Source organism: Rousettus aegyptiacus, unplaced genomic scaffold, assembly GCF_014176215.1.
Source record: "Rousettus aegyptiacus isolate mRouAeg1 unplaced genomic scaffold, mRouAeg1.p scaffold_m13_p_4, whole genome shotgun sequence".
Taxonomy (NCBI): Eukaryota; Metazoa; Chordata; class Mammalia; order Chiroptera; family Pteropodidae; genus Rousettus; species Rousettus aegyptiacus.
Window position 1 is genome coordinate 112,221,131 of NW_023416307.1, and position 26,762 is coordinate 112,247,892.

General features: G+C 43.3%; 1 protein-coding gene across 1 annotated transcript in view; it reads left to right on the forward strand.

Annotated features, from left to right (window-relative positions):
• Positions 1-26,526, forward strand: part of IL17RD (interleukin 17 receptor D) — a 61,870-nt gene extending 35,344 nt beyond the window's left edge. The window contains exons 2-13 of the mRNA XM_016131673.2: positions 2,250-2,307; positions 6,366-6,491; positions 9,623-9,741; positions 10,260-10,380; positions 12,254-12,298; positions 12,390-12,541; positions 13,602-13,667; positions 14,627-14,681; positions 15,145-15,255; positions 16,041-16,225; positions 18,575-19,511; positions 20,261-26,526. Of these exons, the coding sequence (XP_015987159.2) occupies positions 2,250-2,307; positions 6,366-6,491; positions 9,623-9,741; positions 10,260-10,380; positions 12,254-12,298; positions 12,390-12,541; positions 13,602-13,667; positions 14,627-14,681; positions 15,145-15,255; positions 16,041-16,225; positions 18,575-19,511; positions 20,261-20,373 (2,088 nt within the window). The 3' untranslated portion in view covers positions 20,374-26,526. The remainder of the gene's footprint in view (positions 1-2,249; positions 2,308-6,365; positions 6,492-9,622; positions 9,742-10,259; positions 10,381-12,253; positions 12,299-12,389; positions 12,542-13,601; positions 13,668-14,626; positions 14,682-15,144; positions 15,256-16,040; positions 16,226-18,574; positions 19,512-20,260) is intronic.
• The last annotated feature ends 236 nt before the right edge of the window (positions 26,527-26,762 follow it).

The following is a 26,762-nucleotide window of genomic DNA, read 5'->3' on the forward strand; positions in this document are numbered from 1 at the left end:
TAAGCTTCTGGTACAGGTTGTCCTGACTGTTGGTTCATTCTTACTGAGGTGCTGCCTGTAGCATTTCATATACTGTATACTTATTTATGTCTTGTTCTTTTACCCTAGCTACATATACCTTGTATGCCATCTACACTGAGAGTGATTGGAGGTCTGGGTGTGATTTGATATTTGTCTGTATACCTTACATGTAACCTACGTACCTAGTTACTCTTTGAAAGAATGAGCCACTTTGCTCCCGAGGGCAGGACAGTGGCAGCTTTGTCACCATACCTAGCATAATGTCTGGTTCATAATAGATGGTGAGTGAATTTATGTCCCGGGGATTTGTAAGGGAGCAGAAAGGTGACTTGGGCATTACTGAAGGGCTGTGGGGGATTGCATTGTCTCCTTCTTGGTCACCTGCCTGGCTGTGTTACTCTGGTCTTAGCCATCTGGAAATTGGCATCCTGTAGCTGCACAGACTGTGGCTTTGTCCCTGAAGAGTTATGGCACAGGGGCTTTTATGCAGATACTTCATGTATAGCTCAGGGAAATGAGGTTCAGAAAGGTTTAGAAGCTTGCCCAAGGTCACACAGCTGCAAAAGGGGAGATTTGAACACACATCTGTACAACTTCCAAAGCCCATTCTGTTAATCACTGTCCTCCCCAAGACAAGCTGCCTGCTAGCCCACATGTCCTAGCTGGCCTGCACTCAGGAATTGGTATTTATTGATATTAGAAGTCATTTCAACTGGAGTTAAAGTACAAGTACCTTTTTGCCTCTTTTTCTCAAGGCTGTGTGACTTTTTCTGTCTGAATTGTTTTCTAATGGCAGGGCGGGGGTGCTTTTTCTGATTAGGCATACAGAACCCCCTCTAAGCATCTGCTTTTGTGCCCAAGAAGGTAATAAGGTAACCACACTTTCCAAAGTTTCAGTTCGAGTGAGAAATTCTGGAACCTTGTGTATGTGGGGAAGGCAAGAGGAAAGCTGGAGAAGGAGGTGAACCAGGAAGAAGCTCCAGTGGATCACGGCCTGCTGTGCCGTGTTGATTTAGATTTTCTATTGCCACTTATTCATCACTTTAATTAGAATGGTGTGTGTGTGTCCATCCATCTGTCCATCCTTTTCTGCGCAGCTGTGCCTTCCCAAGGTCCACATTTATCTGAGCTCAGAGATATAGTTTCAACAGGCGTGCTTGGCTTCAGGATAAGCAGTGTGAACATGCCTGTAGCATATAGCTGTGCGGGGGCTGTGGTCTGAGACCCTGGGCTCCATCAGAAGTGTTCTGCACGTTATGTCTCAGTGTAACAATGGCCCATTAAATACCGGGCTGCCAACATATGGTTTTCCCCAACATCCCTCTTGTTGAGTAGAAACTTTAGCTGTGTGGTTAGAATATTTTCCCATCGCTTAGCATTTCAGAATTAACATTCTGGAGAATTCTGCAATTAATGCAGAATGGCATATTTGCCATTATTACAGAAACAGTTAAACGAGTGTCAGTAGATGTATAGCTGCTCTTTCCCATGATGGATAAGTAGGGCTAGGGAAAGGCCAGGCCAATGGGAGGATTCTGGAGCTCCCTCTGCGGATGCTGTAATTAAAGTGGGAAGTCTGGTGGAGATGTTATCCCTGCTGTTAAGAGTGCAGATGGCTAACAGCCACATCGCCAAGAGTTAGAGTTAGACTTTTTAAAGTCCTTTTTTCTTTTTCTTTTACAACCCACCCTATATGTTCCAAGCATAGGTACAGATTCAGTGAAGAATTTTCTTATTAAAAGTAACAGCTTATTCCCACACTCATTCCCGGTCTTGGAATGAGAAACCCGTTTCCTTAGACTTGAGGAATTGTCTGTCATGGCTTAATAGAGCTTTTGGACCAGAGTGTCTGGTGGGCGAATTTTATAACCAATCAGTGCTCCAACCATATCCAACTGGTAGGGCTCCAGCTGGCAGCTCATGTCTCTCTCCCAATTTTACTGTTAATGAATTATTATTTAGGCTCCAAACATAGAACACCCTGCTCTTGTTGTCTTAGGAGAAATGAGTGCTCACGATCCCTGTGGCCTGGCAGTTAGGAATCTCCTGGGTTGTAGAGAGTTTGGCAGTCAGGGGACACGAAGTGGGCGGAAAGAGTGAGGACGTTGCTCGGTGACTGGCGTGACCCTGGGTCTCTGCAATCACATGTGCATTTTGACTCTGTGGAGATCTGTGGTGGAAAAGCAAATTGGCCTCACTCCTCATCACGTTCTCTTGTTTTCCCACAGGGAATGGGGCCGGCCAGCAGGAACACCGGGCTACACAACATCACCTTCCGATATGACAGTAAGTAACTGGCTTGACCTGCGATGAATGGAGCCCTTTCAGTGATCTAAAGCCTACACAGTCGTGCTTGATCAAGGACACTGCAGGTCCTGGGGTTGAGGAATTTTTTGAACCTGCTCAGGTCTGTCAACAGAGCTAAAGCAGCTCAGGCTCGGTTAAGCCGCTCAAGAATTTGGGGCAGGTCAAGCGTCCTCTGTCGTGTTCCGAGAGGTTGTGTATGGAGAACTCTGATCTCCTCGGGACACAGCCTTGTCCTTAAGAACAAGCGCACACGCCTGTAGGGCCCCACGGGGGACATGCGAGTGAGGGCGCCCAAGCGCAGGGTGCTAGGGAGTGGTAGGGGCTGTGGCAAACTGGGTAGCCCATGTCGGGTCAGAGAGAGCACCGGCTCCTCCATTCCACCCAGTTGTGGCCTTGAGGGATATCTCCTGAGCATAGCCAGGTGTGATTTCCAGGAAGAGTGGGAAATTGACATTTTTTGTATGAACATTTTTAATATTGGCATTTTTTAAAAAACTTTCACAAACACAGAGTGGTCCAACTGAATCCGTGTCCTAGGTCAGCCCAGGGGTCTCTGGTTGGCTGTCTCTGACATAGGCCTAGGCTCTAACCCTGGCTCCATACCTGTCAGCTATGAACTATGGCAGGTGACTAGACTTCTCCAAGCCTCGATTTTCTCTTCATTTTAACAAAGATTAGTTTCTTGCTGGACATCATTTTGAGGCTTAAACGAGGTAATGCATATGACCGTCTTACCTTGGTAGCTGGCCTGCACTTAGTAATTGGTATCTATTGATATTAGAAGTCATTTCAACTGGAATGAAAATACAAGCACCTTTTTAGTCCTTTTTCCTAAGGCTGTGTGACTTTTTTTGTCTGAATTGTTTTCTCATGTCAGGGTTGGGGTGCTTTTTCTGATTCTGCATATAGAACCCCCTCTAAGCATCTGATTTCGTGCCCAAGAAGGTAATTACGTAGAATTGTGAGCATTGTAGCCATATGAGCCATCATTTACAAGTAAAAATTTTGATAAGAAGCTTGACTTATATTTAGTGACTCCTAACGTTTGATTCATCTCTTGGAGAGGGTTACAAGTTCATGTAAGTAAGGGGTATAGGTCACATAAGGCCTCTAGAATGATCATTGCTAAAGCTGAGTTTTCAAGGTTGTGTATACAACCTAACAATTTTAGGGTACAAATATGTATGTAAAATTCATACCCACGGTTGCTGACATGGGGACTTTAAGTTAACCAGTGAGAACTTAATATGAAACTCAGACATTTTATCTTAGTGGTATGTGCATGTTTTGGGTAAATGCTGATGCTAATGAAGGATTTGCAAGTCCATAGTAGTTAATTCAGCTAAGGATAGACATGTGTAAGGAATCTTTGAGTTAGACAGCTAATTCCTGATATATGTTCTTGGTCCTGGCAGATCTTGTATTACATTCAAGAGTTCAAAATTTTCCGGTCCGCCGCAAACAAATATTTCCATGTCAAATTTAATAATGGGGTTTTGTGAAAGAGGATCTATACCTGTAAAACTTAAAAGTGTCTTATTTTCTTCATGGGACTAGATATTTGGCCCATGTGCTCACACCTGTCTCTTAGTCATTATTTTCTAATTTTTCAGCATTTAATTAGAATTTAATTCACAACTCAAATTGACTCCTGAGATACCTAAAGTTTGGTTGCATTTTGGTAAAATGTCATTTGGCCATAATATTTCTGTAACTGAAATTCAAAACGTTGGAGTTGCTGATAATTGGGTCCAGGCTGTGTAAAATACTTATTTGTTGTTTTTCATTGAGAAAGATATTTCTCTCTTCCACAAGAAAGTTCCCGTTAATGCTCTGTTGACTTGTTACTAGCTCTGTTTGAAATAGCTAAGAACCAATTGCTAGGATTTCACCAAAAGTATTAAACTGTAAAATCTTATTTTTCAATTCCTTTGCCATCTGATGTTAACAAAGAAATTATCTTGCCGTTAGGTCAAAACCAAATTTCACAGGTCTCCTTGCCTCCTTTCATGTTGCGTTTCTTATTTCTTCTTCGGGCTCTGAGGGGGTAATGCCTGAGTAACTTGTAATACATTTTCTTAATTCTTAGACTTTTTAGTTGCTTAATTGTATTTACAGAAACCCAGAGCGTGCTAATTTTGGCATTAGAAATGAACAAAGAAAAAAAAGCACCATGATTCACTCTTGTTTATGCATCTTTTCCTAAAGCTGTCTAGATCAGAGGTTCCTCTTTCATTACAGACCTCAATAAATGAAAATGTTTGAACTTCACAAGTATGATGGGAATCTTGTCTTTTTTTTTTTTTTTTTTTTTTTAATGCTAGGAAGTTGATCTCAGCCAGGATTTTTACAGGCTGAGAACCTCTGATTCAGAGCTCATTTTACCCGTAAGCTCCATGCTGAGGATGGAATGGCAGGAGTCCTGCATGAGCATCTGAGGCTGCCCCTGGGCTGGTCAGCAGTGGAATCCTGAGCTACCCAGCTGACCTCTCGAGCTGCACTCTCCTCATTTGTACAGTGTGGAACAGTTAAACCAGATGTTGAAAAAGTTTTTCAGATTCTAAAATTCTCTTCTGCATCTAGGGAACACATGCTACATGCTTTGAGAGTGAATTTTCTTCAAAACTAGAATTCAGTTTTATTCATTATTAACCTCTTTTCTAAAGAAGTAATATTGAAATATAGAGGTGGCTGTTTTTGAAGCAGATGGGAGTTTACAGAAGGGAGGATTACAAGAAAGAAAGCAGGGGAGGGGTGCATTTTAGTTCATGTGTGTTGTGCCGTATTAAGAAATTTGAAAAGGAGGAATATCATGTGCACATCGAAAGGCTTTGAAGGCTATCCATTAGATGTTAGCAGTCATTTCTGTGTGGTAGGAGGTTATGAATGATTTCAAACATCCAATGAATGTTTTTAGTCATAAAAATGGCAAATGTGTGATATAGTTTCAGGGGAAACTTCAGCAGACTCACTGAGCTTCTTAGAAAAACACTTCTGAATGCTTCTCAAAAACATCCAGCCTTCAGAGGAGTCATGGGTAGGTGGATGGAATTGAAGACCTTATGCAATAGAGACTACAGAGGGTTTTCAGATTTAATCATTGAGAAAGAAATGGAGATGAAGCAGCATAAGGATTATGAGTTGGTGTCTGCTGGGGATGGCTGGTGGTTCTCCATGCACGAGTGGCCAAGAGCGGCCTGTAGCCATTCTCAGAAGTCCCAGCCCGAGTCTGGCTCGAAGCTTCTGGTAGCCTTTTAGGATCTTGCAGACTTTGAGGGTTTAATTAGCAGTGCCAGGTGGCACAGCTGCTCAAGTGGTTTGGCTGCATTGACAGGTGGCAGTGAACGGTGTTGTCAGACCAAATCAAAGAAGCAGAGGCTTTTTGTTTTTTGAGCAGGGTAGGACTCTGGTTTCGGTGGGTGTTGTGGGTGTCTTTGATGATTCATGATGTTTGGGAACAAAAGTTTTACCTTTGGCGATGCTAGTTAACATAGAAGGTGCTTTACTTATCACTAATTCAAGTCAGTATTTTTTGCAGCTCTTAACTGGATTGTTTTAACAGTCTTGGTGTGAATCACTGTCCCATGAGTTCACCTCCTCATTGTAGCTCCTTTTGCCCAGTCACTTGTCTTCTAGGTTGCTTCTAAAATTAAATAAACCCCAGATGGTTTAGCCATTGTTTTGTTTCAAATCATTCTGTAATGCTCATGTAAATAATGATTGATTTGGGCAAAATGCCATTTCAGTAAAAAAGTTCATGCCAGATACACAAACTTCAGGCTGAATATGATTCTCCTAATACTGACCTGCAATGTAACTCCAAGGGTGAGCGCAGTGACGACGCTGTAAATAAATCCCCTTTCAGCATCTTACAGTTTTTCAGTCAACCTTTGATGTCGTATTTGGGCTCTTGAGGCGCATGTCTTTAAACAGAATCAATTTGGCCACCTGCAGATGTGTTCTGCATAATTTGAGAAGATGAACTTGGACTTAAAAAATTTTTAAATGTGACTGTTTTTGTTCTCCCAACTTTCTAGACTGTACCACATACTTGAATCCGGTGGGGAAGCACGTGATTGCTGATGCCCAGAATATCACCATCAGTCAGTATGCTTGCCATGACCAAGTGGCAATCACCATTTTTTGGTCCCCAGGGGCCCTTGGTAAGTGGTCAAAATGGAGTCCACTGTGGTGGACTGGGTGAGTAGTGCCAAGTGCAAGGGTCCAGACATGACGGCCTCCAGGGGCCAGGACAATCTTCACATGAGAATGACTTAGGTTGGCTTGGGCACAGACATACTTCCTACTTCGTTGCACACAGCTGCTGGGCCTGCACAGGGCTTGGTGCTGTGCCCTGTGGCTCATCTCTTGTTCTCTTGGCTATTATTGAGAGAGATGTGAATTTGAAAAATACTGGTAGATGAGTGTAAATGGCACTGAGACCTTGGCCTCTGTATGTCAGCCATAGTGGGAAGATGGGTAGGCCATCCAAGGACATGATGGCTTTGGCATCTAGCATTAGTGGTCTCTGGCTACACAGAGATGTGCAGGCCCAGCATTGGCACATTTTGTGAGTTTTCAGGAAAATCCCAGTTTTCATGAAAAACCATGAAATCAATTTTTTAATGTTGGCGACAAATTGAACTTTTATGTAAACTGTGTGGGTTGAAAAAACCAAACTAAAACAAAGAAACAGAAAAAAGCGAACACATAGTATCTGGGCCAGATTCAGGTTAGGGCCAAGTCTGCTTGTCCTCTTTTTTGAATTGATGATGATACACAGGAGAGGATGAGATAGTTGAATATGGGACATGGGGAGGGCCCATTTGTTCTAATGAGTCTGGATTTGAACCCAAAATTACAAGAGGCATTCAAACCTTGCTGAGCCCCAGCTTCTCCATCTGTATCATGCAAATGACTGCCTCTTAGTTTGTTGTAAGAATTAAGACACACACACACACACACACACACACACACACACACACACACACGGTACATTTCTAGAGAGAGCTATTAAGAAAACAGTGGCTATTGTTATCAGAACTTGGTCCTTTGACACTGCTATTCAATCTAACAATTTTAAAAAAATCTGGCTAAGGGAAAAGTAAAGTCTGGTTTCTTAATCTGAATGGGATAAATCTCTGAAGAACCAGCTTGGAGATGAGGTGAGTGCAGAGAGAGGGAGGATGGATCAGACTCATGGGCCTGACTCACTTATCCTTGTAAATACTGCTGGGTCTGAACCCAGTGGGTTTTCCAAAAATAACATTATCTTAACATTTAAAGATAAAAAACATTCTCTGTGGATAAAAGGGATATGATCATTCCGCATAAGACTAAATGACTAAGGGGTTGGCCTGACGAATTACAGGCTCCTCTTTAGAATGAAAGGAAGAGATGTGAGCTGGTGGTATGAAACCAACTTGTGAAACAGTGAGGTGGAAGGTTGAGCTTTTCCTGCAAGATAATTTGTGTGTGGGACGGCTGTCAGTTTCTGTGAGGTTCTATCAAGGGAACTCTGTAGGAGACAGAAAAGCATGTAGGTCAAGAGTATTCTGGGTTCAAATTCTACCTCTGTCATTTAATTCCGCGTGACCCTCAGCAAGTCATCTCCTGTCTCTACACCTTGGTTTCCTCATCTGTAAAATGGGGACCATACCTTCTTTCTATGTTGTTAGGAGGATATAATGAGTTAAGTGATGAGAAGGAGTTAATGAGTTCCTTTATGGGAAGTTGCCCTATAAAATTACTAACATTATATAACTACAAGGTGTTAATAGTATTGTGATAAAGGTGTTGCTGTCATTTAACATTTATATTTGCTACTTCTGCCCTCACTTCCAGACTTGGTGTAGTGATCTTTTAGGCAGGTCTTTTAAAAATAAGGTCTAGACCTTTCTACTGTTACCCCAGCTGATAAATTTTTATTATATTGTGAAATAGGCAGTCTTTAATCATATTAATCACCTGGCTTTTGTTACAACAGTTCTGGGGACATTGCATGAATTAAATATTAGTATAAGTAATAAGGATTTGTTCCCCCCAAATTTTTATTTTTTTGGAGGGGGGTGTTTCAAAAAGCAAGTTCCTGTGAGATCTACTAGTTGCAGGTCAAAGACCTGTCTGGTTGTTGGTGAGCTGGCTCTCACCCTGCAGGAAGCTTTGTACTTGAAACACAACATGGCAGAGTCAGTACCTGCATACTCTATGTACTCTGACCCCTAAAACATGAAGCTCTACTTGTTGCTCCTTTGCCCTGCCCACTGTAAAATATGTGCTCTTCATCAAATAGTTACAGGATCAGAGAACCTGTTCAAAAGAGAAAAAGATTTCCCTGGCCTTTGCCATCCATAATTTTCCCACCTGGTTAATTGCATCCTGTGTAATTACTTTGGCCCTGGGAGGGGAAGGGTTGAAAATGTCTCCTTGTCTAGTGTTCAGAAAGAATGCGAAATCGATATCGTGCCAATTGAGGCCGGCTTGGGGGATCCAGCTGCAGCTGGACCACTCCAGTCTCCATGGGATACAGAGCCCCGGTACTGGCTCTTGTGGCCATCAGAGCTTAATCCTTTTGAAAGCATCTAGTCGGACGTGCAGCAGGGGAAGCTCAGGTGGCGGGAGGCTGGGCCAGGGCCTTTCAGTGGCGCTGTGGGCGTCTCAGGGCCTCAGTGCTATGTGAAGAGCACACACTGGGCAGCTCTTGGGTGTCTGCCTTTCAGGCTTGATTAGAGCAAGAAATGCTTTGTAAATCACATAGGCATTCTCCTAAGCTATTTAATCTCAAGCCTAGGAACCCCTTGGGCGCAGACACACATTTTGTTGGGAATTTTGTACATTGTTCATTGAAACATGCCAGCAAATACAAAACTAAAACGTAAAGTGGAAACATGGTTTGGTGGGAGTCCCTAGTCAGTGTGTGGAATTATCATCAGCTGAATACACCCTGTTTAATGACCTAGAAATTATGTATTCCACTGTAGACTTTTATGAATAATTGTGACTTGAGTCTAAATATTTGAACCCTAATGTTGCAGAGGCAATGGGCATTTGTGAAGTGGCTGGCTAGATTAGAGATTAATTAATTAGTAATGGTGTGACAGAGAAAATCACCTGGCCTGCACCAAAGGAATGCAGGGTATGTGTTTTTCCTTTCTGTAAACTCAGATGTTCTAGCCAGAGTAAGAATTCCTTTAACTCTGTTGTGTAGGTAGAGAGGATGATAATGTTGGAGGAACGAAAGTGTGTTTAAAAGTAATTAGGTCCCCTTTTAATAAAAGCAATCTGCTTTGCTTAGGCATCGAATTCCTAAAAGGATTTCGGGTAATACTGGAGGAGCTGAAGTCAGAGGGAAGACAGTGCCAACAACTGATTCTGAAGGACCCAAAGCAGCTCAACAGTAGCTTCAAAAGGACTGTAAGTCACACGCGGAGAATGTGCTCCTGAAGTACGCCATTGTCCCGGCATCTGAATGGTCCATTGAAGTCTGTGAAACTGGAGAAGGAGGGGCTGTGGGGTCCACCCTGCCTGCCAAGGTGGGCGAGGATGACGGAGCAGCATCGCAAGCCTGCTCCACACTCCTCGAGAAACCCTCCAGCACCTCTCCCTGGTAAACACATCTCTCAGATTACACGCTGGAGCAGCCATCCCGGAAGGTGGCTTTGTGCTCTCAGGAGCTTTGTGGGCTCCTCCCCACCACCTTCGAGGTTCAGTGTTAACAAGCTCTAGCTTCCTTGACAAAGAACAGACAGTATCGTCGATCTTCATTTTCAGTGAGGGATCCAAACCTAAACTTGGTTTAGAAAATAGACCCGACATGTCCCCCACTCTGGAACTGTGTCTGGGTGACTGTCAGGGAGGGATGAGGCTCTCTTCGGTAGGTAGAGGGTGGGTGACTTCTGCATGAGGTCACGTGTGTTTTTGTTCCCTTTTAGGTAATGGAATCTCAGCCTTTCCTGAATATGAAGTTTGAGACGGATTACTTTGTAAAGATTGTCCCTTTTCCTTCCCTTAAAAATGAAAGCAATTATCACCCTTTCTTCTTCAGAACACGAGGTGAATGCCTTTCCTCCCTGATTCCCATGGGGAGACTTCTGCTTTTAATTTTTCAAATGAGGTGTGTTCAAGAGCCCACCAAATAGTACTGTGAAGAAGAGCGTAGTGAGGAGAAAAGCATCCAGAAAAAAGTATCCAGGAAAGCAACTTTTAGAATTGAGGTTTGGCCCAGGAAGTATGCATCTAACCAGAGACACCCATTCCTGGTTTGTTCTAGAGCAGGCGTGATGGTTGATTTTGGTGTAAAGAGTAGAGCATGAAACAATTCCATCTTCTACCTGTTACCGGGAGGAGGTAGCCTCTGTGAGTGACTACCCCTTGTGTTCAAGATGAGATTAAGAAAATTAGGCAGTATTTCCGAGATCACCATTTTCTAGAAATTTATTTTATTCTTTCTACTTATTTATTTAACATGTGTACCAGATGCTGTTCTAAATGCCTTTCAAATGCTAACTCAGTTTACCCCCACGACAACCCCAAAAATGGTTTATTCTTACCATCTTGATCATTAGACATAGAACCATACACAGAGAGGTCAAAGGGCCTTCTGGAAGCTGGGATTTGAACCCCAGAAGGTTGACTCTAGAGTCTATACTCTCAAACCACCAACCATGCTGGTTTCCCTTGTCTGCCTGGCTCTCCTTTAACATCTGTTCTGCATACAGTATCTTTCATCTGCTTGAATCGCTGCTTTCAAATTTGGTGCCTAGGCACCCTGAAACCTGCAGCAATTACCTCTTCCTTCCTGGTCAGTCTTTCTCTCTGGCATTTCTGGCCTTGGATGGTCAGCAGTCATTCCATTCCGACATTCCCTCCTACGTGGTCTTGTTGTGGTCCTCAACCTCTGTGATGTTTTTATTCTCACCTTCAGCCTACATCAGTGTTTCCCTTTGCAGAATTCTTACTCTGGCTGTTTTCTTCTCATCTTTTTCTTTAACTGTGGTTCTTTTCTGTGCAGCAGTTATTTTATAACAATTGGCCTCATTTTCTTAATTAAAATAAGATTCCATAGAGCACAGACCATGCGCATTTTACAATACCTTTTGATACCTTACATATAACAACTGGATAGAGGATTCAAAGAATGTGTTCAGGAAAATCTTGCTTAAAAGGCCAAACCTAGCATAATTTCAGATTAATTTTTCCCATCAGAATCAGTGTGTCTGTCAGGGTATGAGGCAGAGGCAGGAGATGTGTTTATCACTGTGACCTTGATGCTACCTTTGGTTTCCTTAGCATTGTACAGACATTTTTAGAAGGTTCTCCCTGGTTAGCAACATGGCACGTTAGACTAGCTGGGCTCTTGTTGTGTTTTTATCACATTTAAATCCTGTTTCAAAGCTACTGGCTTTGCTGCCTGGTTTTCAGCACTGGTGCTGCTCCCTAGTAGATGCCGGGACAGCACTTTTAGACTTCGTCAAAAGGATTTTAGATTAGAATGCTAGTAAGTTCAAAATAACCCCAAGACACTTAACAGGCTCAGTCAGAGTTTTCCTGTGCCTAAGCAACTCCACAATGGGACAGGGGCCAGCATCATTTCTGCTTACAGCTAAAGCAGAGCCTCCATGTGGCAGGTAGCATGAACACAGGCCCGCTGTCCTTGGCCGCTGGCATTGAAACTACGTAATGCTTGACTGGCTTTTAAAATCCGAGGGACTTTATATTGTTTTCATTTATTTGGCATAAAATGAACAACATTAATATTTTTATATTGTGCGATTTAATTGCACTGTACTAAAAATCATTGTCGAATTGATGTATTTTATACTCTTCCCAGCAGCACCCAGTGCCATATATTTATATTTTATTGATTTGTTGGACAAGGAAAATGTCAAACTGTCCTATAACTAAAAACATGCAACTCTCTTAATAGCCTGTGACCTGTTGCTACAGCCGGACAACCTGGCCTGTAAGCCCTGTAAGTAAAGCTGTTCTTTTCTTACGGTGTTGCTACCCTGGTGGTGTCAGGTGGCCTGTGGGTGCTCACTTTGGGTCCTTTCTCCTCTCAGTCTGGAAGCCTCGAAACCTGAATATCACCCAGCATGGTTTGGACATGCAGGTGTCCTTCGACCACGCACCACACACCTTTGGCTTCCGTTTCTTCTATCTTCATTACAAGCTCAAGCATGAAGGACCCTTCAAGCGAAAGACCTGTAAACAGGTGAGCTGCTAGGCGTACATAAAGGAACACCATGTTTTAAGGTGACTCTGAGCCCCTGGAATTTGGATGGTTCAGTGTGAGCATTAGGCGTTGTCCACTCTCGGCAATAGGTAGATAGATCTTCCGGAATGTTACCCCTGGGTATGTCTCAGGCCATCTTGCTGTCACCCCTCACTCCCCACTTATCTGTCCCCCAGCTATCATGCTTGTCTATGTAGCCTGGTAAAAATGCTACCAAGGAATCCAAATAATTACGTATTTCTAGTTTGCTCTTCTATATTTCAAATGTTAATTAGGTGCTCACTAAATACCAGTCAACAAGCTTTATGCTCATTGAATTCTTATAACCATATGAAACAGGCTGCTGCCATTCCTGCTTTCTAGATGGGGAACCTGAGGCTCAGGGAAGTCACCTGGTTTGCTCAAGGTTGCACAGCTAGCACATGGAAAAACCACATCTAGGAGCCACTCCACAGGCATTTCAGTGGCTCTGATTTTACTCATAGGCCAAGGTGAAGTAGAAACTCAGTAACCAAGTCCTTAAACTGGAGGCTGTCAGAGGGAATGGGAAACATTTTATAGACGTTCACAGGACTACTAGATCACACCCAGCAGTACCAAGAGAGGATTTTAGTGGTGGTGGAAGACCCCAGTGCCTACCTGGACAAGCTCCTGTGTGTGTTAAGTTTTGCTTTCCTGCTGGCTCTCGCTTTTATCATTGACCTTTGATATTCTACTCAAGTTAAAATTATGGCAAATAAAGTATGTATAAACACAACAGGTAGTTTTCTCTACCCTTTTATTAAGTGAAGGGTATTCTAACTACATAATTTCTTTGTCTTCAAATCAGATATCCCTACTGAGGGCGCCACCAGCTAAGCGTATTATGTGGCAGGAGTCCTGGACTCCCCTGGACCTTTTATCAAAGTGAAATTCAGATAACATGGCAGATAAATACAGTTGCTTTCTGATCTGATTGACATGTTCTGTGGGAAGAAGAGGGGTCTGGAGGGCCTTTATCCAAGAAGAAGTTTTAAAGGTGTTGTTTGTTCCTTTGCAGGAGCAACATACAGAGACAACCAGCTGCCTCCTTCAAAATGTGTCTCCAGGGGATTATATAATTGAGGTGTGTATAACTTAAGAAAGCCTTATTATTAACTCCACAGAATGAATCCGGTTCATTTAGAATTCCAGCTGTTTACAACACTAAAATTTCAGGCCATCAAAGGTGTATATAATTTTATTTATACATGGTCCTAACATGCTTTTTAAAAAATTTATATAAAATTGATCTTTGAATTTTTCATTAATATTTCAAATAAATATTTTTATGTAACCATAAAGCCCACATAACCATAATTTAAAATTTCTATGTAGTATTTCTTCATACTTGATATAGATGTATTTTTAAAATTTTAGGTTTATAGTAATAAAACAGCGAAGCAAAAGCTAACCCCATTGTATTTGCCAATACTTCTCTGGATTTTTGCTGACATTCTTTTGTATAAATGTACATAAGTTCTAAGTACCACTTAAAAAGCATGTAAATGATATATTTTTTATGTTTGTAGATTTCTTTTCTAGTGTCAAAAATGCTACAAAATCAGAAGTAAAAGAAAACTAGAAATGGAAACTAAAAATATGTCCATAGCCTTCCTATTCAAAGACAACCAATATGTCTTAACAATTTGGTAGAGACACCTAGTTCTTGTATTACTATATATCAATATGTGGTTTTAAATAGACACACCTTAAAGTTTTAAGGGAAGCCCAGTAAAATCAGTGGTAAGATGCCATTTCAACTGAAAATTGTTAGAATGTGGAACTTAACAGCTGACTTACTCATTGAATAAACAACTTTTTGATTCACGAAAGGAAACGTGATGGATTGAGAGTTTTAAGTTGGTGAAGCAGAGATGTATCTGACTATTAACGTCTAATCTCGGCTTGTAAATGACTGCAGGCAGCAGCTCTCCTTTCCCGTTCTCCTTCCTCCTGCCCACACTGCCCACAAATAGAAAAAGAACGAAATCTGCCAAGATGCCATCACTTAAAAAAAATAATACAGCGTCCTCTGTTTTGCAGCTGGTGGATGACACTAATACAACAAGAAAAGTGATGCATTATGCTTTAAAGCCAGGTAAGACTTTTTTTGTTTGAGATGCTGGCTCTGGGCTACAGTAGACCAAGGTATCTGTACTTCATGGTTTATAAAAACAAAACACAACAAAACTTGAGCTCCTTTCTCTTAAAGGATGTTTCATCAAATCTGACTTTCCTTCCACCCTCACGTTGATGCCTGGGAGATCAAAGCCAGTGTGGTTGCGTGTCCCTGGAACTAAATAAATAGTCAATTGTCCTCGGAAGAAAAGTGTGGTGGGAAGGGGAGGTTTCCTTAGGCAAAATTCTCACTCAAAGGTATTTACTGTCCCAGCAGACTGTTCTTCAAAATGAATCCTTTTATAATCACCTAAACAGCACTAGAGAAAGGTGGTCAAGGGGTCCTAGAACCTGTTATGTGGCTTATGTTGAAAAAAATTTTTTTTCTCTTTGAACCCCTTATGCTGCTTAAGTTTAAAAGCCTTCCCTTTGAAATTTCCCAGTGCACTCCCCGTGGGCTGGGCCCATCAGAGCTGTCGCCATCACTGTGCCCCTGGTCGTCATATCAGCGTTCGCCACACTCCTCACCGTGATGTGCCGCAAGAAGCAACAAGGTATGTCTGAGTGGTATGTCCCCCCACCCACCCCGCGAGGAGCAGGACTGAGGTCTCTGCCAGCAGAGGGAGACTAGGAGCACTTGGTGCCTTCACCTGGGTGTCTGGGAGGCCACATAGCTCCTGTAGTCCCAGAATTAAAATACTTTTAACCTCAGGATCCACTAAAAGAGCAGGCATGATTTTATTCTCAAATTTAGGAAAGTAAATTCAAGAGCATCAAGGAAGTATAAGGGTGCGAGTAAGGGTGAATGTAGGGCTTCATCACTTCCAAAAGTCAGGTTCCTGGAGGGAACCTTCTGGAGAGCTGGAAATAAATGTTCTGTATCTCGACCTGCATGGCGATTACTCAGGTATTTACCTATATAAAAATTTGAGATGCACTCTTAAGATTTATGCATTTTACTTTTGTAAGTTATACCTCAATAAAAAAAAAAAGTTTTGTTTTCTTTTTTAAAGGTCTTTACTCCCAATGCTAATTGGTCTAGTTGGTGCAGTTGGCTGCAAGGGCTGGTTCTGGGTGCCCTCTGCTGACTAGGGTGACTCCTACAGTGAGCTGGGCTTGCCCCAGGTCAGTTTTAGGTGAAGAACAAATTTTGGCCATTTGTTGGTCTACTGGAGAAATCAGCTGTCCCATTCCCAGTGGTGGATGGAGTTGAAAACTTGAGAGTGCTCTAGGTGGATATGTCACTTGTTATTTCTTGAAGATAACATCAGGTCCCGAGACTTGGGCAGCAGGACAAAGTTTTGCTCAGATATTAATCCTGTCTTCTTTTCCGATTTAGAAAATATATATTCACATTTAGATGAAGAGAGTTCCGAGTCCTCCACCTACACCACAGCACTCCCCAGAGACAGACTCCAGCCGCGGCCGAAGGTCTTCCTCTGCTATTCCAGTAAAGATGGCCAGAATCACATGAATGTCGTCCAGTGTTTTGCCTACTTCCTCCAGGACTTCTGTGGCTGTGAGGTGAGGAATCTAAAATCTCAGCTCTTACCTCGGGTGGAACACATGCTTCACACTCTCTCCCGTCCACCTTGTCCCAGCCTACAAGCCTCCTGCAGTGAGGCCTGCCCTGTAGCATTGCCTGGCTTCCGAACTGGAGTCAGCCTCGCACTGTTTTTCAGTGTTTCCTACCTGTCACCAGTACTGAATGTTTCCTATTCTTAGTTCTAATCCTGACACACACCTACTCAAAAGCCTTGAGTGGCTTCCACCTAGTAGGAAGTTGAATGGGGGGAAATGCAGCTGCCCTGGGAGCACGTAGTGGGGAGTGGTCACTCTACATATCCTGGTGGGTATCAGAGAGGCAAAGAGAGAATGGCAAGTAAAGCAGAGGGTTTGACAGTTTTTGGAGGGAGCTTTGCTAAGGAAGGGAAAATAATGTGTCAAGTGCTCCAATGGTCTGCTCTGTTTTTTTTACCGGTTCTCTTGAGTTAAGCTATTAATGTGTAGCTTTTCTGTAATGTTATAGTGTTAATTTTAGAATGAAATCTGAACCCGTCATGTAGGGCACATTGTTTCTTATAAATGCAGGAATTGTACAATAATTGTGTAGTTGGGTTATTTGTACTTTGAAACTACCTGCTGGTGGGTTTCTCAGAATCTCTTCACGTGGTGAGGCTGCCCCCTAGTGTCAATAAAACATATTTACATGGCTGGCCTGGTTTCTCAGTGCGTGAAGGTGGAGAGGTTGACCAATCAGCACATATCCTAAAAAACAACTGCAGAACTCAAGCCTGTGCCCCACACTGTCTCCAGATATACGCAACCCAGTTTGCTCTACTTTTGAGGCAGTCTCAGGGAAAAAAGTCTTCCAATTATGTGTGTAATATTGTAGAAAATTGGGAAACTGGAAAAGGATGACGAAAAATGGTCTGTAATCTCAACCTAGAGAAAAGAGGAACCATGGTTAATATTCGATGTATTTTCTTCCTGTCTTTTCCTGCATAGATGAGCTCACACATACAGTTTTGCATTTTAGGTGGATTGGAGTTACTTTTTCTGTCTCTTTAATAACTTTTTACAAATTAGCAGTTTTATTTAAACTGTTTTAAATAGCCACATGATCTATAATGCTAGTTATTTAAAATTGTTAAATATCTCAGTAGTTCAAGTTTGCCTCATTTATAAAGATTTCCCAAAGATAGAGGCCCAGAAATGGAATTGCTGGATCAAAAATAGGAATATTTTTGAAGTGCTTGGTATATAATCCCCATTAGTTTTTAGAATGTATAATGTTAGAAAGAATTAGGGAAAGTGTAAAACAATTCAGGATTATTTTCAGCAAGTCAATGGATGTTGAGGACTTTTTTCCCTTCAGTAACACAGAGCAGAAGAGGAAGACAGTCATTTCAGACCCTCTTTCCTCATAATAGACTGACTGCTACATTTGGCCATGGCTATTGGGAATTAATTTCTGAACTATACAGAAAGGAAGAGGCCAGTATAATTGCCAAGAGATGATTTCAGCAGAATCAGATGAAAGTGGTCTGAAAAGGTGAAACCCTCCAAGGGGGTCCAGTTTTCTCCCCTCAAGCTCTCCCCCTGCCCCCAAACTCCATATCTGACCTCCCTAGGGGTTAAAGGCCTTGTAGGGATGTGACCCCATCGACCACTTTGAAGTCATGGTGGAAGGTGCCAGTCACTCCCTAGTGAGTTGACCAGTATGGCCATGTTACTGTTCACCACCCTCCTCGTTAGCTGCTGACCAAATAAATGGTAAGCAGCATGGCTGAACTGAGGCTGTGAGAGTGGCTGGGGAGGTCCTTTTTGTCACTCGCTCTTTCTGCATGTGAGACAGCTAGCGTCGTGGGGGACTCTGGCATCCAGACCTGAGCTCCATTTTCCAGCCCGCTTTGGGGTTGGTCCTTCACCCACATCCTCCCATCAAAGCCTTCCAGCTTTCTCTCCAGGACCTGCCCCCGACCCAGGCAACCTTACTCATCAGGTAGACCAACCTCAGTGCCTCCGTTTTTCATGCTCTGCACCTTACTTTAAGTCCCTTGAGGGCCTCACGTATACTATGTGACTTAGGCAGGTTTCTAGAAGTGTCGTGCTTCTGTCTGTTCACTTATAGAGGGGGAGTGGTAATGATCCCCCGTTATGCTAAAATGAGGGCACGATGCAGAGGGCCTGGTGTGTGGCCCTCCTTTCACCCATGGCATGTTAGCTGTTCCTTAGAGCCAGGTAACCTGGAGCTACACATGGTGGTGCTAAATGATTGAGGGATGAGGCGCACTTCTTGTATCATTCCCGTTCTTGTTACTTGAGACTCCAGGCTATATAGGTGAGTGAGGGTTCATGTTCTCTTTCCAGGTGGCTCTGGACCTGTGGGAAGACTTCAGCCTCTGCAGAGAAGGGCAGAGAGAATGGGTCATCCAGAAGATCCACGAGTCTCAGTTCATCATCGTGGTGTGTTCCAAAGGCATGAAGTACTTTGTGGACAAGAAGAGCTATAAGCACAAAGGGGGTGGCCGAGGCTCAGGGAAAGGGGAGCTCTTCCTGGTGGCCGTGTCAGCCATCGCTGAAAAGCTCCGCCAGGCCAAGCAGAGCTCATCAGCGGCACTCAGCAAGTTCATTGCTGTCTACTTTGATTATTCCTGTGAGGGAGATGTTCCTGGCATCCTGGACCTGAGCACCAAGTACAAACTCATGGACAACCTTCCCCAGCTCTGCTCCCACCTGCATTCCCAAGACCACAGCCTCCCAGAGCCTGGGCAGCACCCTGGACACGTCAGCAGGAGGAACTACTTTCGGAGCAAGTCGGGCCGCTCCCTGTATGTTGCCATTTGCAACATGCACCAGTTTATTGACGAGGAGCCCGACTGGTTTGAAAAGCAGTTTGTTCCCTTCCATCCTCCCCTACTCCACTACCGGGAGCCAGTCCTGGAGAAGTTTGACTCAGGCTTGGTTTTAAATGATGTCATGTGCAAACCAGGGCCCGAAAGCGATTCCTGCCTCAAGGCTGAGGCGGCCATTCCCAGCGTGCCGGCTGACTCACACTTGGAGGGTCAGCAGCTTGGCCTGGATGAAGACGCAGAGGCTGGAGCCAGCCCAGGAGACGGCTCCATCCTGCAGCCCCTGCTGCACACGGTGAAGGCTGTCAGCCCCTTGGGCATGCCGCGGGACTCGGGCATCTACGATTCATCTGTGCCCTCCTCCGAGTTGTCTCTACCCCTGATGGAAGGGCTCTTGGCAGACCAAACAGAAACATCCTCGCTGACGGAGAGCGTGTCGTCCTCCTCAGGCCTGGGTAAGACTCTTGGTTACACAGAGTGCCAGTGGATCAGTTCCAGTGCAAGCCACGGCCTTCATTTATAATTCCAAAATTCATGAAAGCATTTTTCTAATATGGGTGCAAACTCATTTGGCTGTGAAACCTGACGAGAAGTAACACAACTCCATTGAGAGTGTCAGTTTATCCCAGGTAATGGGAACATTCACATGTGTGAGCTGAAGCTAAATTATAGTGAGCTGCCCAGTCCCATGTTATGTTATATATAGCATATGCATTATGTTACCTTCCTAGACTCCACAAACATCTGAATACCAAAACATTTTGGGTCTCAGGAGTTTTGGATGAGGGTCTGTGGACCTGTATCTTTGTTGGGACTTGCAGTGTTCACTACCCTTAATCCTTCGTATGTCTTTAAAGCCACATCTTTTGAGCCTGGGGTTCACGGATGCAGTATTCTTTCCATCACAGCTCAGCACAGGCTTCAGGTAGGGCTCTGTAGGAGCCCCTACGGGACACCAGGTCAGGCTGCTGCTTTCCGTGCTTGCGACTAGTTGGAGTCATGCATGCAAACCCTTGTCCTTCAACTAAGGGAACTAGAACCTGTCAGCAGCAGCATGAGATTGCCCCTTCTTAAGCTAGTTGGGGTGCCTGTATCACTTGTGCAAAGCCCATCATCCAGACTCAGATCCTACCACATTCTGGACTGAGCGCCTGGCCCAGTGAGGTGCAATGACGTGTGGCTCTGCCCTCTGTTCTTTCCTTAGGTGAGGAGGACCCTCCTGGCCTTCCATCCAAGCTCCTCACCTCTGGGGCGTGTAAAGCAGAGCCCGGCTGCTGCAGCTACACTGGTGAACTCCACGCGGTCGCCCCTTTGTAACAAAACGGAAGAGTCTAAGCATTGCCACTTTAGCTGCCGCCTCTCTTTCTTCCCCAGCTCATCTCTCCGGTTGTGCGATCCACTTGGAGCTGAGATCTCCTACAAGGATATTCTGAGTGATATTCGTGTCGGTCCTTGCTCTCCCTGCCTTGCCCCTGCCCTCCACCAGATATCTTAGCAAAATCTCCAATTTTGTAAAACCATATGGAGCTCTGAAAGGCATGTCCATAAGATCTGACAAAAGTTTGCCATGTTAGGTCAGACGTTGCATTAGAGCCAATCCTGGGAGGCAGGGAGGGAACATGTAAAGAGAAATAGGAAAATACCTGCACTGATCATTCAGACTTAATTTATCTCCGCAAACTTGCGTATTCGCTGTTGGCTACTTTGATTTGAAATGCTTTGTAGAAAAAGCACTTCGAATGCTATTACAACCACAGAAACCAAGTGCCAGTCTATCTGGAATTTGTGTTGTTACAGACGATGTTCCCGTTGGTTTTTGGTTTGGAACTTATGATGCCATGGGTATTAAAAAAGCTCTAAATCAAAGGCCAAAAATGGGATTGAATATATAATCATCACTCATAATACGAGTCTTTATGTGTCAGTGGGTGGCATGGCTGGCTGAGGTGGCTGCTGCAGGGCCAGGCTTACTTTCTAGACCATTCTTCCTCAGATGAGTTGGTCAATGTGCAAAGGCACCAGAACTCAGCACCCAGGGCCACCTCTTGGTCTGAGCAGGCATCATGGGAGGGCCAGATCTGCCTGCCGGGCTTCTCTGGTACATTTATTGTGCTGTATCTCAGATGTTGGAAGTTTGTTTTTAAGAGACTGATACTCCGCTGGACTGTAGTACTGGCATTTGCAGTTCTCATGCCGGTTGGCCTCTGGTCTAAAGCTATGTTCGGAAAATCAGGGATCAGAATCCATCGAAATATGGCAATGTGTGGAGGTGGTGGCCAGTTAATCTGCTGAGCTGGTTTTGACTAATGACAAAACTTTTTTTAAGGTGAAAAGGAGGGGACTGTCACAAAGATGAATATGCTCTTCGAATATTGTCCAAAGGCATGGGACCTGAAATTGTTAAATTTCTGAATTTTAAAGTACTCCCCCCAAGCCCAGCCTGTGAATCATGTTTTTGAGTTTCTCTTATACTTCTTCAATCAGAGATTTGAAATGGTGTGCTCGAGCCTACCAAAAACAGGTATTTACAGCTTAGAAGGAAAGAATTTACTTAAAAAAAAAAAAAAAGTAAATGTTATGTTTTTATCAGTAACTTCTCTGCAGAATTCCGTTTCCAAGGGGAGAACAATTGTTCCCGTCTCCTTCCCATACCCGTGATGAGGTGTAGGCATCTTTCTCATCTTTTTCACAGGTATTGTCAATTCGCCACCCTGTTTCCTCAGCACTCACACTAGTGACCATGGTCTTGACTTCAGGAAACAGGACCAATATGAAGGAGGACGCTGAGAAACATCCTGAGTGGGAGGTGGGATGGGGCCTTCTCCTTCCAAGCACATGCTCGGCAGGTGGGAAGGGAAGGTTTACACCCTTCCTGGGAAGAAGAGGTTCCTGTGTGTGTTTGATGCAAATGCCACAGTCCCTGCTCTGTAAAGGCAGCTGGCCGCTTCTTGGGAGAAGAACGTGCTCGTCTGTTCTCTGGCATCGAGTTTCCTGCAGCTGCTCTGAGGGAAAGATAAGTGAGCAGCAGAGCTGCCTCCCCCATAAAACCAGGCATCTTGTTGCAGAAGAGACATTCCATGTTGTCACTGTGGAACACAGGACAGACACAGAGCTCCTGCCCACATATGACTTTTCTACTGGTCCATCCTTGATGTGCATTCTGTGAAGGAGATTGATCAGTTCAAACTTGCCAAAATATGCAAGTTCACTTTGGAACATTATCAGAGAGATTTACTGAGGTCAAGGAATTGTGTGTGCCCTAAAGGAACCATCAGGAGCCACTTTTAGGACATTCAGCTTTGCATGTGAAATGAGGCGCCTCTGAGAAAGTGACCCCAGGAACAGCATGGAGAACTGGGGCAGGGAGGGCATTAGCTGGGCTCTATGAGTGTGGGCAGAGAGCTTGCCAAATGAACCCACTAATTATGAAAATGGAAGGGGAAAAACGCACTAGCCCAAAAATCAGGTAATTTTTTAGTTTGGATTTAGGGTTTGGTCACTTATTTTGAGATACTCATGGTCACGATATTCAACAAAATCAAACTGTTGTACCAAGGAATTAAACCACAGTGCGAATGCCTAACTCAGGAAAAGTTGAAAAGTCTCCAACTTCTCAGTTTTTCTTTACTAGTTTCACTTTATTTTTTCCCGCCCCGCCCATCTCTTGCTAGGAATGGGAATAGCTGCCTTGTAGATTAAGGCAAAACATCTGTTTTAAGCAGAACTTCACTTTTTGGGACTTACACATCGTTGCAAACAGTGGAAATGATAAGACGGAATTCAGATAAAGGTTCTGTACATCACAGGCTTTTAGACATTGGGGAAACAAGAACTAGAATTTAGTGACGATCTCCAGAAAGTTTTTGATCCTGAGAGTCAGAGGCTTATGTAGCTAAGTTAAATAGTGTCCTCTGAACAGGACAGGGATAAGTCCAAGATTCCAGGTAAGCAAGAAGCCTTACAGGTAGTTGCAGGTAAGTGGGAGCTAGTTGTTTATCTTTACTCACCAATGCCCTACAGAAAGGACTTAGCATCTGAAACAGTCAGCTCTGCCAGGAGAGTGCCCAGGGAGGTGAATGCCCAGGTAAAGGTGTGCTTTTCTCTCAGAGATCAACCTGGACAGGCCCAGCTCAGGCACACATCAGGCAGAAGGTACTAAGGGCCTAGTCTTGGGCCTTTAAGGCATACTGATGTGTAGAAAGAATCAGAAATCATTCAGGTCCAGGCCCAGGTACTCAGGTGGGTGACCCAGCCAGGTAATAGCATCTTGAGCCCAAAATGAGATGGGGCCATAAAGTCATGAGTTTTGGGTTGACACCGGCAAAAACAGAAGATAGCCTCAGATCAGAAATTCAAAAAATGTCTTAGCAACAGTGACAGCATTGGAATCAATGTGTAGAATTTAAGTTTATGTATGTTTGTCAAAGTTTAATCTCACTAGTTTATAGCCACAAATGTCTTTTTTTAAACTAAGTCCTAGTCTCAGGTTTCCTGACTTAAGTACAAATAAACAGAAAAAAACATCCCTCCAAAAAAGTGGGTTTACATGATTTTCAGAGTTTCCACCTCTCCCCTCAGGATCAAGCATCTTTTCCTTGAAAAGAAACAAGGGAAGAAAATAAAAGCCACTTTCTTCCTGGAGAAGAAATGACACACCCTCTTCTCTAAAGAAAGAAAACCCTGTAGTTCCCAGCCACCTGAACACTCTCTTTTGGCTCTCTTAGAGAAAAAGGAATTGTTCTTCGTGCATCTCTTGGAGAGAGGTGGACAATGCCAATGTGAAGGTGGTTAGCCTTTTCTGTTCCGTATCGTTGGTGAAAAACTGGTACTCTCAATTTAACAGATGGTATACCTTCAGGGGGCACCAGTGTAGCAGGCCAGGTGTAACGAAAAGTAGGTGTAACTATAAATGACAATGGCATGCCCTCTCAGTGTCAGGGAGACAGCAGGGCATGGTGGGGATTGTGGCAAACCAAAGTGCTCCTCTCCTAGCTACAGGGGGCAGCTACTCCAGCCACTTGCTGCCGCACAGTGTTTCCCGATCTTCCCATCTTTCAAAAGAAGCTGAGAATCTGGGTTTTTATATGAAAAATTCTGGTTGGTTTAGTATTGACAACTAAATTAAAAAAAAAAAAAATTAAGTGCGTGCAGACCAAATAGAACACATGAGTGGACCTGATTCAGTCTACTAACTGCCAGTGTGCCACTCCAGCTTTATAAGATTTGAAATGAAAAATATCCATGGTAATTATAGATGTCTGGTGCCACCAAAAAATGTTCTCACTAAATGCCTCTTTTTTCCCATTGTTCCCCCAAAGAAATTTAATATGGTTGTAAATGTATTTGAAATGTTATGATTGTTTCTTTACATCTCATGGTGTCTTAAGAGAAAGGCAAGCCAGTTACTAATTTTAAAATCAGATTTATGTTCTCCGAATTAAAAAAAAATATATGACACTTGGAACAATTTCACTTATACTCCAAAACCTGAAGGACCTTATTTATAGTATTAGCTCTTGGCTTAATCACTTTTTTTAGATCATGGGCAATTCTGGGCTTAGGACAAGACTTAATAAGGAAAAAGCAAGCAATGTGGGGCTAGGGCAAGAAATCCTTGAGAATACAGTACAGCCAGGTATTTGCATTGTCTTCTCTCTTTTAAATGACCTGTGAATTACTCTGTTTTGGAGATGTGAAATCATATACAGGAGAAAAGCTTTCCCTGATATTGAGATATCAGTTAGGAGTCCTGATGGGGTGTTGGGTCATCCCTGCTTTATCGCCCCCTTTCCAGATTCAGGGTGAAAATAAACAAAAGGAAGTCTGTAAGCCAACAGCTTTGATTCCGATTTCGGAGTTTGGGGCTGGGAGAAAGTTTGGGTTATCTAGCATATTCCCCTTGGAGTTAGGACTGCGCCTGAATTATTTCAGACATACGGCTGTGGATGGGATTCTGGATTTTCAGCGAAGGAGATTCTGTATCCTAGCCTGCTGATCAGATAGTTCTTTGTACTTCTTCCTTGTAGAAATTCAAACCGGCCTCCTTTTGTTCAGCATGTAGTGGAAAAAGAACAGCTGGTCACCTTCCTGTATTTGAAAACCACAGTGAAGTCATTCCCCTGGTGTTTTTATTTCAGTGATAAATAATTCCACCTACTTAAATCATTCTTCATAGCTCTTGTTTTCCAAGGGCTTCATAATTTTCACTGCTCTTTTGTTTCTCGGCTTCACACTCAGTTTAGTTGCCCAAATAGAATGTGCCTTATTCACACTGGTACTTTGTGAAGGCCAAGCTCAGGATGGGAATTACAGGGAGATTCTTATTTGCCCTGCTTCTCTTACTATTTAAAAACATAGGCACTTTTTAAAAATGACGTGTTACCTGTATTCATTCTGAGGATTATTTAATTGTCATGTTTTTCCCCCTTGACAATAGTCCTTTATCATACGTGGTTTTATTTTTATTTTTTTCCTTCTTGTGGTTAAACACTCGGTGCTTGTGTGTTAAATATCATTCCTGAGCTGCTTCAAGATATTCTTCAAGACCAGCTCTTCTGAGTGGCAGCTGTCCCTCCCTCTCAATTTTAGATTCTGTTTTTATGTATCTCAAGACCTCACCTTTAATTCATGACTCACAATATGGCATGGTGCAGACTTCAGTTTAACCACTGGTGAGAGACAGCAGTTCCTAAGGGCTAATTTGCAAAGTGGTCAAGTGAGAACCTTTTGGAAATTTTGGTTGGTTGTCCTCGCTCCCACTCTTTGATTCCTGTCCAGAATTCAGCTGGGACCACAGACTCTTCAAGGAGCTTTTTCATATTCTAAAGGCTTGCAGCCATGCCTCTGAATTGAACAAGCAGAAGTCTAACAGAAGCAAACCATCATGACTGTTTATCTGTTTATGTCAAATAAAATTTCACTTGAGAAAATTCAAAGAAGCAATCTTTTGTTTGTATGTGTTGTAGACAAAGCTGGCTGCTACAGTCTCCAGACAAGAAAAAATTACCATTGGATTATACTAATGTGTGATCAATCGTTTGTTATTTTTTTTAAGGTTTTTTTTTTTTTTTTTTTTTTTTTTGCCCTCAAGAAAAAAACATCGTCTGGACAGAGCAAAAACTTTTGTAAAAAACCAAATGTGTTTGTTTAGAGAGTAGGTAACTTCTGTTTTCACTGTTAGTTTTCTTTGCCCCACTGTGGAAGCTCCTCGTTACTGTGTCCTGGAGGGAAGCCTGTGGGACACCGCGGTTATTGCCACCGCCTTTGGTCTGTAAGCTTGTCCTGTGTGGGGCGTGGTGGAATAGCGAGCACTGACAGACTGTAGCAGCGTGCTGTATTTTTACATTGAAAGCAATGTCTTTTTTGATTTGTACGTAACTCTAAATAGATGACAGTAGATCACAGCTGACGTTTGCAAAATGTTTTTGTACCTTAGAATTTCTGTACCAAATAAAATGTTTTGTTTTAAGAGTGTGGTAGTTCATTATTCTAGATCATCTTTCCTGTTTCCTAAACAGCTTGGATTCCTAGCACAGTTTTCTGAGGGCGCTCCCTTTGAGAAGGCGAGAGATTACCCAGGGTGAGGAGCTGAGCGTTGCCGGTGTGTTTTTCACTTCTTAGAGAAAAAGAACCTGCTGCCCTTGACCATTTACCTTGCCTTCCAGTGAACAGGTGCCTACTACCTGCGTGGTGTCTGGAGCAGGAAC